Source organism: Notamacropus eugenii, chromosome 7, assembly GCF_028372415.1.
Source record: "Notamacropus eugenii isolate mMacEug1 chromosome 7, mMacEug1.pri_v2, whole genome shotgun sequence".
Lineage (NCBI taxonomy): Eukaryota > Metazoa > Chordata > Mammalia > Diprotodontia > Macropodidae > Notamacropus > Notamacropus eugenii.
Genome location: NC_092878.1, coordinates 135329266 through 135343913, shown reverse-complemented (window position 1 = coordinate 135343913; position 14648 = coordinate 135329266). Strand labels below are relative to the sequence as shown.

The following is a 14648-nucleotide window of genomic DNA, read 5'->3' as shown; positions in this document are numbered from 1 at the left end:
GCATTATATATGTATTTAAGAATACTGGTAGCAATGGCAGTGACAGTTTTATGAACATCGACCTTTGATCTTCAAAGCAATTCAAGTTAACGCAAGTATTATTCTCCCTTTTTAAAAATAAGAAAACTGAGGCTCAAAAAAAAAAAAAAAAACAAACCAAAAACAAACCGCTAATGTCAAATTTGAGAGAGAAAGCTATCACAGTTAGCCTTTATGCCTGCTAGATCCCCAACCCCATTAATCTGATGCCACCTAATTATCTGTGGGATGTATCATCAGCCTTGAAGTGAAACTTTCATCTTTATGTTATCTCCCCCAGATTAAAAATACATCAAGACTCTGGGATCTACCTTGCCTATCTTTTTCATTCTAATTGGCTTGGCGAAGACTGCAAGTGTGTATAGTACATACTGAAGAATGAGATCTATAGGTAGTCCATCTAACTGCATATCATAATCTGGGCAATTGGAATTCTTCATTCACTTTCTGTTTTCCTGTGTGGATGGGCAGGCCATCTCTTAAGCAGTCTTTGAGTGCTGGTGGATCTCATCCAGGAGGCTTTTTTTCTGGAATTCAGTCCATCCACACACAGGAACATTTTTAGGATTTCACCATTCATAATTTCCTCTTCCACTTGGACTCTAAGCTGAATCTTCTCCCTGACAGGGGCAAGCATCTTTGGTTAGCTTACAATTTCCTGTTTTGTATCTAATGTAAATGACCAGAGTCTCATTGACCAGCTTGTCACTTTCATTCTACATTCCAAAGAACCATACATGATTTTCACCTATCTATGGGAAACAACTTGTTTAGTCAGTCAATAAGGATTTGTTAGGCACCTATATATGCCAGGCATTACCAGATTATGTGCTTCTTTTATAGTCAACAAGTAATATGCATTGTTACCTTGTAACAACATGCTTATCATACCGTAAATACTATGCACAATGGATCTTATATTTTCTACATTTTTCAATTAATTATGTATAGATAAAGATGCGGTCTACAGCTGACTGTCATTTGTGAAAGCTGGCCTGTTCTTTACTAATACAATCATAAAAGTTTACCTTGAAATATGTATTTAATTCACATAACATTTTTATAGAGATGAGGAAGTACAGATAGAGCCTGGGAATCATCAGTGTTCTCCTTGCTCACCCTCATTTGGTATTTAGAAAGGTCCACACTTTATTAGGTATCTGCTGAACTCCCCTCCTTCAGATCCCTTATGACTCAGTCCCTTGGTGGTTTAAAACAATTGTTTGAAAATTAGATCATTTCACCTAAACTTAGAGCTAAAATAATAAAAATACAAAAGTTGTTCTAATCAAATTATTAAAAATAATATGCCATAAAATATTTTAAAAGAACATACTACATGGCTGTTTTCAATAACGGTTCATTCATTTTTATACATATTTTAGGATGACATATCAGGATAGATAGGTCAAACACTGGATTCAGTAAACTCTGTCTCATTGTTTCCTTCCTTTGGTCCAAACCATAAGAACATTGATTCATTCCACTTGATTTTCAGACTCCTGGTTGGCCATTATGGGTCACATGGAGCCCTAAGAGGTAAGCCTGCTATTCTATCTGTCAGTCTTGGTGCAGGACCTGCTCAGTACCTCGTTGAACAATAAATTACCTTCAATACATTTGCTACCTTGACTTTGTGTAGAACTTTTCAACTGTGAAAATATAGAAGTTAGGAATCCTATTGACTTCAGAAAATATAGTTGTTATCTAGATGGAACACATTCCTCTTTGTATAAGAGGGATCATAGGATTTCATAGGATCATGGGTTTGTTGTGGTTATTGTCCTTTGTTCTTGAAGAGAAAATGACATCACTATGTTAGAGTCTAGTGCCAGTGTCTCCCACTGTGGCTGATCAGACTAATACGTGAACAGGAGACTCTACAGTGTGTTTGTCCTTCGTTGCCGAAGAAGACCATGCCATCAGAGAAATAATGACATGACTTGTGCTTGTCTTTGTTTTGAGTGAGGGAGGGCTGTGCAGGTCTCCAGCCTCACTTCTCCTCCAGAGTCACCTGAACCCAGTGACCTGATATTCATCAGGATGACTGGAGATGACCCAGGATGAGGCAATGGGGTTGAGTGACTTGCCCAAGGTCACACAGCTAGTGAGTGTCAAGTGTCTGAGGTGAGATTTGAACTCAGGTCCTCCTGACTCCTGCACTGGTGCTCTCTATCCACTGCACCACCTAGCTGCCCTGGTTCTATGATAGATCAGGCACAAATACTCTGTGTGAACATTTGAGGCAGATTCTCTAAACTTGTGCATATTGCACTTCTTTTGCTTGCAATCTTGCTTTGCTTACAAAACACCTTTTGTGCACAGAGGACAGCACCTTCTCTGATGAGGGAACGGCATGCTGGGTGGGCCTGTGCCAGTACCTCCTGAGTCAAGCAATCAATTCCAAAGTTATTAAGAGAGACCTTGAGAGTGTCCTTGTTTCCCCCCGCCTTTTTTGCTACCATTTTGCTTTATGTAAGTTCTCCATCAAATAGTCTTTTAGGCAAATATATTTGGCAATGAAACAATGGGGCCAGTCTATCCGAGTTGTAAGAAACCCTGTTTAGTCATTTTCAGTTACATCTGCTTCTTTATGACCCTATTTGGGGTTTTCTTGCCGAAGATACTGGAATGGTTTGCCATTTCCTTCTACAGCTCATTTTACAGATGAGGAAACTGAAGCAAACAGGGTTAAATGACTTGCCCAAGGTCACACAGGCTAGATTGTCTGAGATCAGATTTGAACTCAGGAAGATGAGTCTTCCTGACTCCAGGCTCAACACTCTATCCACTGCCACACTTAGCTGCTCTAGAAAGGCTTGATATCATTTAATTTTGCAAATTAGAAAACTGGCCTCAAGTTGAGTGATATTCTTGGGGTCACAGAGCTAGTAAGAGCTAGTAAATTCTTCCTGTATTCTTATATCCTTTTATATTTTGTCTTTTTTTCATTTGTTTCAGAGCTAATACTCCCATAGACATTTTCTACACATTGTTCCAGTAAAATATCACTGTTTTACATATGCAGACTCCTAGCCTATATAACTTGCTATTATTACTTTTAAAACAAAACAAAACCTGAAATAATGATTTCCATAACTTTGCCAGCCAAATCTCACGTTCTTTTCTCCCCCTTTCAAAATGTTTGATGGTTTTCATTTAGCATAGATTCTCTAGCAGGGATCCTGGCTCCCAATCTAATTATTTTGCTTTTGTCTACACTGAATTTAACACTTATCTCCTGACCCAGTCACCTAACCAGCCTCAATCTTTTTAACCTGGTTGTATTTTTTCATTTCTTCTGTCTGCTTCTATTTTTAGTATAATCTGTTAACACTTTGTTCCCATTTTTAATAGCTTTTCCAAATCACTTACCCTCCAAATACATTTGGAGGATGCACCTAGCAAGAAGACCATATGAATATCTGAAAGGATCTTAGCAACTCCCTCTGAAAAGGAAGCTTCCTCCCCTCCATTGGCTCTTTTTCAAGTACATAAAGCTACAAAAGAAGCATCCTTTTCCTATTTCTTAGCCATTCTCATCCAGTTACATGGGGCACTTTCCAACTGAATAAAGCAAAGTGATTAGACATAAGTGTATGTAGCACCAAAAATCTTAGATAGTAATCTTTTGGCTCTCTGCCTTTAGATCATCCTTTAATCTAAATAACTTGAATTAGCCTCACAAGACTATTTCGGAGATCAAATCAGACAATGGCTGTAAAGTACTTTGCCAATTCTAAAGTGCTACTTAAATGCTAGCTCTTATTTTGGTCATCTCATTCTCATTCCTTTCAACTGGATTCAGTTAGAAACAGTTTTGGGACAAGCCACTTTCCTGTGCTTTGTTTTTTTCTTTTCCTTTTTATTTAATATTCTATGGACATAGGATTAAAATGACTGCTTTTTAAAGTCAAATAAAAGTATTGGTATGTAAGCTCACCCTCCTGTAGGCTTACTAAAAGCTTCCTTGGCAAACAGGACAACATGGATGCTATCCCTATACCTCATCCTGTCTCCTCATAATTTTTATTTTCTCTACTAAATCTCTCTATTTGGAAAGCTTTTCAATCCAAGAAAAGAGGTTATGAGTATTTGGTATAGAGACAGCTATTCAAAAACAATTCTTATATGAAAAAAAAGTCTTGTGATGGGGCAAAGCATAAAAGAAAAAATATTAAGAACATCTAACTTAAAGGAACCATCACCAGAAGTGCTCTAGGGTATCTGCTTTAACGTATGCTGAGCCAAATATTTGTGGGCCATTGCTAGGAAAGCCTAACTTCAAATTAGAAGGATTAGGTTCACTTTTCTCATGCTCTTCAGATCATTAAAACTGGTAGTTAAGCCTATCAGGACGTAAAAATATTTTAAAGGTTGCTGATTGTGAGCTCCTGAAAAGAAGCAACTGTGTTTGCTTTTTCCTGTAACCCCAACACTTGTCAGAGTGGCTGGTGTCTAATACTGTGACTTCAATGTTTATTGAATTAATTAGCTATTTTACATTTCCCCTTGTCTTAGCTAAGTCCTGATGCCCACTTACTGTTCAACAGGCTGCCTGGCCAGTTCTCTTTCTTATTGCCTCCTTCTCTAATGCAGAAGCTTGCCTTTTATAAACCATTGTTGCTTTTGGATTACTATCATATTAAGTACCACTTTTCAGCTCCAAGTAAAGATACGACCTCTGGATCTTCCAAGATGACAAACTTCTCAGGATATGTTCTTCTTGGGGATAGTTTTTATTGAATATCAGGAAAGGTTAAACATAAAAAGATCAAAGTGGCCACAGGTCCCCTGGTACAAACCCTTCTTGTAAAATCTAAGCTCTGTATGGTCAGCAATAGTGGGGTCACCATGAAATCAAGGTAAAGAAGGATTATTCTTTGCCATTCCCTCCCAGAAACACATCTTGCTACCTGAAGTCATAGTCGATAGAGTGCCAGCTAGAAATGATTTCTTCCTTTAACAAATACAATACAGCCAACCAGTGATCCACTTGTAGCCTCTCATATCATATGAAATCAAGTCCTTTCAGAGGTAGTGACAGGCTCTTCCAAATTGTCTACACAGCACACTGGAACCCAGCCAGGAATATCTATATATACATGCCCCAATGAATAGCTCCTATGGCAGATCACGTGATCAATTAAAATACCTTGATAAAAATCTAAATGTAGCGTATTAAGTGAATTGTGTTTATCTAAGATATGTTGTTTCCACTATTGTCAAGAAGTTATAGATTCCAAGATTTTTCTCAAAGACTGGGCTAATTCACTGTGATAATCTGGAAGAAGGGGGAATATAAGCAATAAATGGCTATTGAGTTATTCATTTTCCATTCTTTAGACTCAGTATTTTTTTTTTTTTGAATGCTGTGAACTTTTAAAAAATGTCACTAAAATGTTAACCATTTTTGTGTTTCATGAAATGGTGGTACCAGTTTGGGTGCTATAAAGTCTAATGCCATTAAAAAAAGCTTTCATTCTTACTGCATTATTCCACATATGGCTTGGGTGTAAAGCATGAAACAATTTCTATTCTCTTCCTTTCAAAAGAAAGAGGAAAAAGTAATTTCTTAATACAGAATAACAATTTATGTTCATTTTAAATAGCTCTTCTTGTTCTTTCATGGATCATATTTATGTTAAGAGGCAGTTTATGATGGTGACTATAAAGCTGGCATTAGAATGAAGGGGATTTGGGTTCAAGTCTCTCTGCTGATGCATATTGGATGTATGACCTTGGGCAAGTCACTTAGCTTCTAGGGACACAGACCACTCTCTCAGACTTGAAGTTGCTCATCTATATTGGTAGAGAGAACTCCTGACCAGTCCCCAAAATGACTGGTATTATTTGAATTTCCTGAAAACTATGATTCCTTGATGTTGGACTTCTCATGGAATGGGAATCTTCTAGAGAGAATTCTTGGTAGTATCAGACATGCAATCATGTCTTCATTAATACATCCATTTCCTCATGTTCATGAGGAACATGAATTTATCTTTTACACTTCCCTTTGAATCTCTTCTGACCTGTTTGTCCCAATGTCATACTCATCTTCTACTTCCTCTTCCTGCAGCCTCAGCCTTAGGACAACCTCTTACCCTCACCTAACTAGATAATTTTTATGTAGTTGCCTAATTGGTATCCTGCTACCCCTCACACACCCTTTAGCACTACTGCTGCTTTATCTACATCTACAGAGTAGATCATATCACTCCTCTGCTGAAAATCCCTTAGTAGCTCCCTGAAGCCTTCTAGAGAAAGTCTATACTCTTTAGCTTGGCATTCAAGGCTCTCCATAGTCTATTGCCAGCCTTCTTTTCCTTTGTACACATTGCACACTGCTACTCTAGGCAACCATGAAACTGACTGCTTGCCATATGGAACTACTATGTCCTGCTTTGTTCTTCTCATTCCTCTGTTCAATGTCATCCTATACCTAGAAGACCTTACCTCCTTTCATCTGGAGCAGCGTCTTGGAGAGTTGCTTAAAGCTGAGAGGTTGGGTGTTTATGCGTGATTGTATACTTCACCTCTGTCAGGGGAAGGACTTCAATCTGCCCTCTTTATTAGAAGGCTAACCATCTGGTCATATTACCATATAGATTGTCATTAATATTATGCTATATTTATGTACTGTTTATGAAGACAAGGGCCAGACAAGGGCCATGGTTGCTTACTTTGCATCTTCTCTAGCTACAAGGGCAGCTAGGTGGCACAGTGGATAGAGTGCTAGACTTGAAGTCAGGAAGACATCATCAAATCTGGCTTCAGACTCTTACTAGCTATGTGACCCTGGGCAAGTCACTTAACCCTGTTTGCCTTTGTCTCCTCATCTGTTTAATGAGCTGAAGAAGGAAATTGCAAACCATTCCAGTAACTTTGCCAATAAAACCCCAAATGGGATCACAAAGAGTTGGACTGAACAATGACATCTTCTCAGACAACATCTTCTCTAGTATTTAGCACAGTGCTCAGCACATAGTAGGCCTTCTATAACATCTTTTTTATTATATACTATGTCTTCTGAATATGTATAACAGTATATATATATATATTTAAAACTTTTTTATATTTTAACATTTTATGTTATATGTACTTAATAAGTATGCATAATATAGAATTATATGTAGATATACATACATACATATGCACATATATACATATACACATGTGAGAGAGAGATTTCTATTTATACACAAGGCCCTTTATTGCCTTGTATAAAATGTATTTTGCTTTACTTTTAAGTTTATGTCATTAGGGGAGAGACAGATTGGGGAAACACATGTAATGACTGGTTAACACTAGTCTTCTGTTGTACTTGGCCACCTTTCAATCTAGCCAGCATGTCTGATTTTCACTTCTGTATTGATAATACGTTTTTGATTGTTAATATAATTTTGCTTCTTAATGAGAAGATCTGCCCCACCCACTAGTGGGTCTGCCCATTAAGAGGAGTTTGATTAGAGAAGATTTGTAGGAAGGCCCGCATCTTTTGTTAATTTTCTAATGAGGCACTGGTCCTCAAGAGTTGTGATACCCTCTGGCTCTGAAAAATGTATAAAAAATGTATAAGTGAGGTTTGACTTTGGGGCTTACTGATTGAAAGTGTTTGGCCAGTTAAGACTCTGGGCAGCCACCCTGGCTTTGAAAACTCAGATGTTGGTGCTTCTCTCTCTGGTAACCATATATATATGGTCAGATGGTTATCTGAGTGTTGATCTGTGATGTATGTATTGCTTACAGTCAGACAATTGGAAGCCATGTCTGTTGATCTTGATTTCTCTGCATTTTCTCTGAAGTTCAGGATGCTGACTTTTTGCCCTGAGCTAAGTGAATGATGCCTGTACTTGATTAAAGTGATTGTTGACCCCTCAAGTTGCTTTCCTTTTAGAAAATCAGATCAAAGATCCTATGATAGCAGCCTCACTTGGGTATGTCAGGATCCCTGCCTTTACAGCTTCCAGTATTGGTTTTGAACAAACGAGCACTGGCCACAGGTCACTTAGTGTCAGTCAATACACATTTATTAAGTTCTTACTTTGCATCAGGTATTAGACCAAGCAGTTGGAGATACAACTTCACACATAAAAGAAAGATCTGTTATCAATTAGTTTTACTTAACATCTGTATCAGTATTCTCATCTGTAAAATGGGATGAAAACACACTTCCCAGGGTTGTTGTGAGGATACGGTGGTGTAATATTTATAAAGAACTTTGCAAACCTTAAAGTGTTATGTTACTGCCAATTATATTATTATTGTCTTTATTATTATTATAACTAGTCCTAAAGCTGATTAGTATGGGACTCTCTCCTCAGTGAAGATCAGTGTTCTTTGCCCTTATGAAAAGCAAGATCTAGGGTTGGCAAGAATAGGAGAGAAGGGAATTTCTTTGGTCTCTTTGAGGTTGAGAGTCTCTTCAGGACTCTTCTGGCTTCAAGTTTTGAGGGTGAAGATGGACAATGCCAAATTTGCTTCAGGTTACTGGAGGAAAAAGACTATGGGAAGAAGTGGAATGATCTGGCAATCTCATCACTTCCCTGTCCCCAGCTTGCTATGCTAGAGACTTTGGAGAACTCTCCCTGGAGGGAGATTTAAGAATCTCCCACTCTTTCTCGGTTTCTCTCACTGTCTCTCTTTCTCTCTCTCTGTCTCTCTCTTCTCACTGTCTCTCTCTCTGACTCTCTGTCTGTCTGTCTGTCTCTCTCTCTGTCTCTCTCTTCTCTCTGTCTCTCTCTCTGATTCTCTCTGTCTCTCTGTCTCTCTCTGTCTCTCTCTCTCTCTGGCTCTGGCTCTCTCGCTCTTGCTCTCTAGCTCTCACTCTCTCACTCTCTTGATCTGATTTACATGGCTCCCAATGAGATTAGCTTCTTTACTCTGTCTTGTCTGATTTATATTCTCCTATGTATACTTTCTCTGATTGCTGTTCACCATGGACTTGGATAAATGTATTTCTTAGTTGTTTATTATGTGTGTGCATTCTGGAAGTGGTATTTTGTGGGAAAGGGGTTAAACCGTGAATATAAAGCTTGAAGTCCTGATTTCCCTATTAATTAAACAGTGATCAGAAACTAGCTTGAACCTAAAAATCACATCCCCTAGAGTAATAATATTTAAGGGACAAGATAAAAGTAATTCTAACCCAATGCTCTCTTTCTCTCAGTACAGCACAGTAGCCAAGCTTCTGGTCCCAACTTCCTGCTCCCTTCCTGGAAGGAAATAAATTTCCTTTGGAGAAAGTAGGAGAAGAAGGGGCTAGAGATGTTTATTTTGCCTCTCTTTGAGACATACAACAATACCTCCATGCTCCATGTGGAGAACAGTCCCTCAATACATGATGATGATGATATGTGATGATAAGGATAGTCCCTTAATAATTATGATGATGATACTGATGACGATCAGGAGAATAATGTATACCCTGATAGATATTGCTAAAACATTACTTTCATCATCTCATTCTCTTATTCAATGAATTTTTTGAGTTGTACTGGTAAGGATGATCTGAAGTAAGTGTGTCCAAGTTTAAATCCTAGTCCTGATAATGTTTGTGCTCTTGGGCAAGATGCTTACCCTTTATAGGTCTTAGGTTTTTCCTCTGTAAAAGAAGATAGCTGGACTTGGTGGTCTAAGATCCAAATCTTGTGATCTCGTGATGCCTTTCTAGCTTTGAATCCTTTAATCCCATAATGAATCTAAACTTCTTTGAGTAGTTTTCAAGGCGTCTCCATAATCTGGCGTTAGGTCATTAAGCCATTGATTTATCTATCCATTGATCCATTCAGTCATTGACATCCATAAACAGCATTATATATGTTTGTTAATGATTTTGTAAAGGAATGAATCCATACATGTCTTACTGTACCTTCCTGCATACTCTCTGCTCTAATTAAGCTTATGTACGCAATGCCTTACACATATCCTCTAATGCTTTAATAAATGATAACTGTATTGAATTTGAATGGAAAAGGAACTATTTTTTTTTCTGGTGGTTGCTATGTTTTCTTTTCATTTGTAATGGTTCTTTTTCAAGAATGTTTCAGTTTGTTCAGTGAAAGCAAAAAAGTGCCTTTTAGCAGAGTAGTCAGACAGCTTATAAAATGTATTTCTTGCTGCCCATCTCTTCAATGACTTTGAATTGAAGTTCCTCAGTATTAAAGTGTAATAGACCACAGATTACTCTCTTTACAAGAGTCTCCAGCTTTTGGCACAAGTAGACTTGGGTATGGTCTTGGGGGAACTTTTCCTAAACTCTTTGGATCATGCCCCTGTGGTGGAAAAATCTCTTAAAGAAGGATTAGATATGTTTCATTTCTAGAATTCCCCTTATAAGGGCTCACTTCTAGAAAAAGTGCAATGTGCAGAGTAGGACAAATATATCTTCCTCTACAAAATCAATGCTTAAAATATGAAAGCCATATGGGCATGCATTCAAAAATACTTAAAACATGAAACAGCAGCTAAACAGTGGTTTAGACAGACAAGTAGATTTAGAATCAGGAAGACCTGAGTTTCGTCTGGTCTCAAACATTTATTAGTGGGACTTTGGGAAAGTCATGTAATTTCTCTTAATTTCAGTTTCCTCATCTATAAAGCAGGGATATCAATAGTTTCTGCCTTGCAGGATTCCTCTTGGCAATACCATTCATTCCCATAACTTCTGTGACATCCTCCTATGCTGATGAATCTGAAATCTTGATCTCCAATCCTGGTTTTTCTCCTGAGCTTGATCCCACATCTTTAGCTGCCTACAAGGCATCTCCATTTTCTTCCCATTATGTAGGATAAAATGCAATTTCCTCTGTTTGGCATGTAAGAACGCTTTATGGTCTAACTCCAGTCTGCCTTTCCCATAATTTGGCATAATTTTTGGTCATATTCTAAATTAGCCCACTTGCTGTTCTTTTCACATGATGATCCATCTCCCACCTCCATGCTTTTGAACAGGCTGTTCTCCATATCTGTAACATAATCTCTCTTCACCCTTGACCTTTATAATCATTAGCTTCCTTCAAGGTTCAGCCCAGGTGTCATTTCCCGTAGGAATGCTTTCCTCAATTATTTGTCCATTCCCCCTCCAATTATTTATCTACTTAAATGTTGTCTTCCTCTAGTGGAATGTATGTTCCTTGAAGGCAGATGCTTTTTTCTGCAAATATTCTTGGGGACTAATCTATTGTTCCATATATAAGAGGTGGTTGAAAACTACTACTAAATTGAATTAGATACCCTCCTCATACTTCAAATCCAACATGTCTAAAACCAAACTTATTCTCTCCCCCACCCCAAAATGGGCTTCTTTTAGAATTCTTTTAATTTTTGGCACCATTGTTGATCCCAGTCACCCACAATTAATACCTTATAGTTATCTTTGATTTTTTCTCCCTCATTCCTTATAGCCAGATTAATTTTGCTACTGCAACATCTTTTACATTTGCCTATTTCTCTTTTCTCACTGTCACTGCCTGAGTACAGGTCCTCATTGCTACTTGCCTAGAATATTGCAATGTTTTCCACTGGGGTGTTCTTTTCTCACACCCCTTTAACCTGAAGACCATCCTTCCTACTGCTAACTGGTCGCGTTACTACTCTGGGCAAAAAGTTTTTATGTCTCCATATGGCCACGTGAATAAGATTCAGAATTCCTTACTTAGGTCTAAGACCCTCCATCATTTGGTACCATTGTCTCTTTATGTACTCATTCATATTGTTTTATCCATACCCCAGCCAAACTGGTCACTCTTTGTACCCTAAGTATACCCACACTCAGCCTTTCCCCAAGCTATTCTCTATTGCTGAAATGATGCCATCCCTTTGCCTCTTTCCTTGCTAAATTATAATCCATTATTATAATTATAATCCAAACCTCCTCCTCAAAGCCTTTACCATTCTGTCTAACTGGCAAAGACCTTGATCTTTGAATGTTAAATAGTACATTGATTTGTAATTCTCTAATGTCCTTAGCCAAATCTGGGAGTTAGCCTAGAAGTACATTTAAATTTAACTATACAATACTGTTTTCAGAAATAATGATTTAAATAACCAGAGAGATAATTTTGACTGTGATTGAATCATTCCAATATAACCAAAAGGACAATATTACCTAATCAATTCATAGGGTTAATGCAATACCAATTTGTCCTGTTTGAAAACAAAAACAGAACAAAACACTGAAAAATTCGTTGACTATGCTAGACAAGTAGAACCTTAGAGAAAAAAGAAATAGCGCTCACTCTTTGATGAACCCAAGAATGTAAATTAATTAGGAAAACATTTCATTTTATACAAGAAGTGCTGAGAACACTAGAAAAAAGTTTGGCAGAAAATAGGTTTAGAACAGCAGTAATGTAACCATACTCTTTGGCTAAGCCTATCATGCCTAAAACCTGAAGAGGTTTGCTATATATAGAAATCTTAAGGATATTGTGTGCTCATCCTTCATTGCTGAAGAAGACCATGCCATCAGAGAAATGATGACATGACTTGCATTTGATTTTGTTTTGAGTGAGGGAGGGCTGTGCATGTCACCAGCCTCATTTCTCCTCAAGAGTCATCTGAATTCAATAACCAGATATTCATCAGGATGCCTGGAGATGACCCAGGATGAGGCAGTTGAGGTTAAGTGACTTGCCCAAGGTCACACAGCTAGTGAGTGTCCAGTGTCTGAGGTGAGATTTGAACTCAGGTCCTCCTGACTCCTGCACTTGTGCTCTATCCACTGTACAACCTAGCTGCCCCTCAAGGATATTAAAACAAATAACAAAGGTCCAACATAATCTAAAACCTTCATAGGAACACTCTGTGTGGTACCAAACAATTACAAACAAAGTAAGCGTCCATCAGTTGGAGAATGATTGGAAAAGATGTGCTATGTCAATGTAATGGGGCATTATGCAATAAGAAATGAAACATGATAAATTCAGAGAAATGTGGAAAGGTTTATATGAATTGATATAGCATCAAATGAACAAAACCACAATGACTGTAACAATGTAAAATAATAATCACTGAAAGGAGTTTGAACTCTGAATAATGGATAACCCAAGAAAACAGATAACGAAGCCTACCAGCCCCCTCAGAGAAGTAAGGTGGAAGACTTTCGGGAAGAATGGTTTATACTAGCCAGATGTATTTGGGATTTTGTTGTTTTTTCCCCCACTTAATAGTATTTTATTTTTTGAATTAATTATAAAGACTTTTTTCCAGAAATACTTGTTACAAGAAAGGATTAAATCTGGAGAACATGAAGGGTCCCCCAAATTAATGTGATGTAATGACGAGAAGGCATCAGTAAAACTTTAATTACTCTGCTGTATTTTCTTGTATGTTATATGACATCTTTCTAGACATCAGTTTCCAAAATTTGAGCAACATATATTTAACATAAGCTCTTCTTTTGTTTGATTTTTCAACAGCTAAGTCCAATTTTCAGAGACACTGTGCTGAAAGGAACCTTTAATGCTACTCTACCAAATCCCTTATTGTGTGAGGTGGAAAAAGTCTCTACGACTCAGAAAGGCAAAATACAGTTCCAGGTGGGAAGCAAACCTATGCTTTTAAATTGGTGAGTCTTGCTGAATCCCTTAGTAGTTGCATTAGCAGCCTCAGATTCGTTTGTTTCATTTTCTATAGTCCATAAATTGCATGATTATCAGTCACTTGGAGACCATCTTTAATAAAATGGTGTTGGCAGACTTTCTTTTGGCTAGCCCTTCTTTCCCAATACAAAGACATCCATCCTCTCCCTGTGGCTTTGTTTTGGTCAGTTCCTGTGGAAACCCTGTCCTTGCAACATTCTAGCCTTTTTGGAAATAATTATACAAAAGTGAGGTTGTATTATGAAAGGATTGTCATTAAGTCAGGAGGACATGCCCTTGTCAGATGAAAAAGAGGAGAGAGTCAGAGCACTGGGATCCACGAAATGTCTGAGACAGTGGTCGAGGCCTGGGATTTCATCAAGACAGGAATGTGCTCTGGCCTGTGGTATCCCAGGGAGAAATTCCTCTTCCATTCAGTACTCACCTCATTAAATGCCTTTATGGTTAGGGCACTAATGAGTTTGTATCAATTAAAAGGCACCCGAGTTCTGAAGAGAAAATTATTTACCCGTTTTTTCCTTTGAGTAATAAAATACACAGATCAATAGCCCATGCAAATGATTGATCTACTTAGTGAAACTACAAAGGAAACGCCAAGAAGCACCTCCACAGCCTTCTATTGGGAAAGTCTTGGCTTCATTGCTTTCCTGGAACCCTGGAGTTCCATGGACACGTTGTCTATGGAAGAATTTCTTTGTGTTAATTTTACTTTGACCAATGTTGTTTTCATTTATATTAGTAAGTGGGATAGAAGCTCCCAACTAACACTGTCAAAATTTTTGATCATCTTTTAATTGTCATAGTATTCGTCAGCATATATTTGTGGTTTTCCGATGAAATACACTTTCTCTTGCTACCTAATCACTTTCTTCAACCACAAACCCCCAGACTTCAAATAGAAACAGATGTTCATATTTGCAATCCACTGAAACAAGAATAAAGAAGATTTCCCTTTCCACCGACTCTTCCTATATACCAAAAGTTTCTGAATAGATCTCCAGTGGA

General features: G+C 37.8%; 1 protein-coding gene across 2 annotated transcripts in view; it reads left to right on the top strand.

Moving 5' to 3' along the window:
- STPG2 (sperm tail PG-rich repeat containing 2) overlaps positions 1-14648 on the top strand; it is a 579741-nt gene that overhangs the window by 552058 nt on the left and 13035 nt on the right. Inside the window, exon 13 of one of the 2 annotated variants that reach the window (XM_072624685.1) lies at positions 13461-13580. In XM_072624685.1, coding sequence (XP_072480786.1) covers positions 13461-13580 — 120 coding nt within the window. Of the gene's footprint in view, positions 1-13460; positions 13610-14648 lie in introns of both variants that reach the window. The other variant, XM_072624686.1, reaches the window with a different exon arrangement.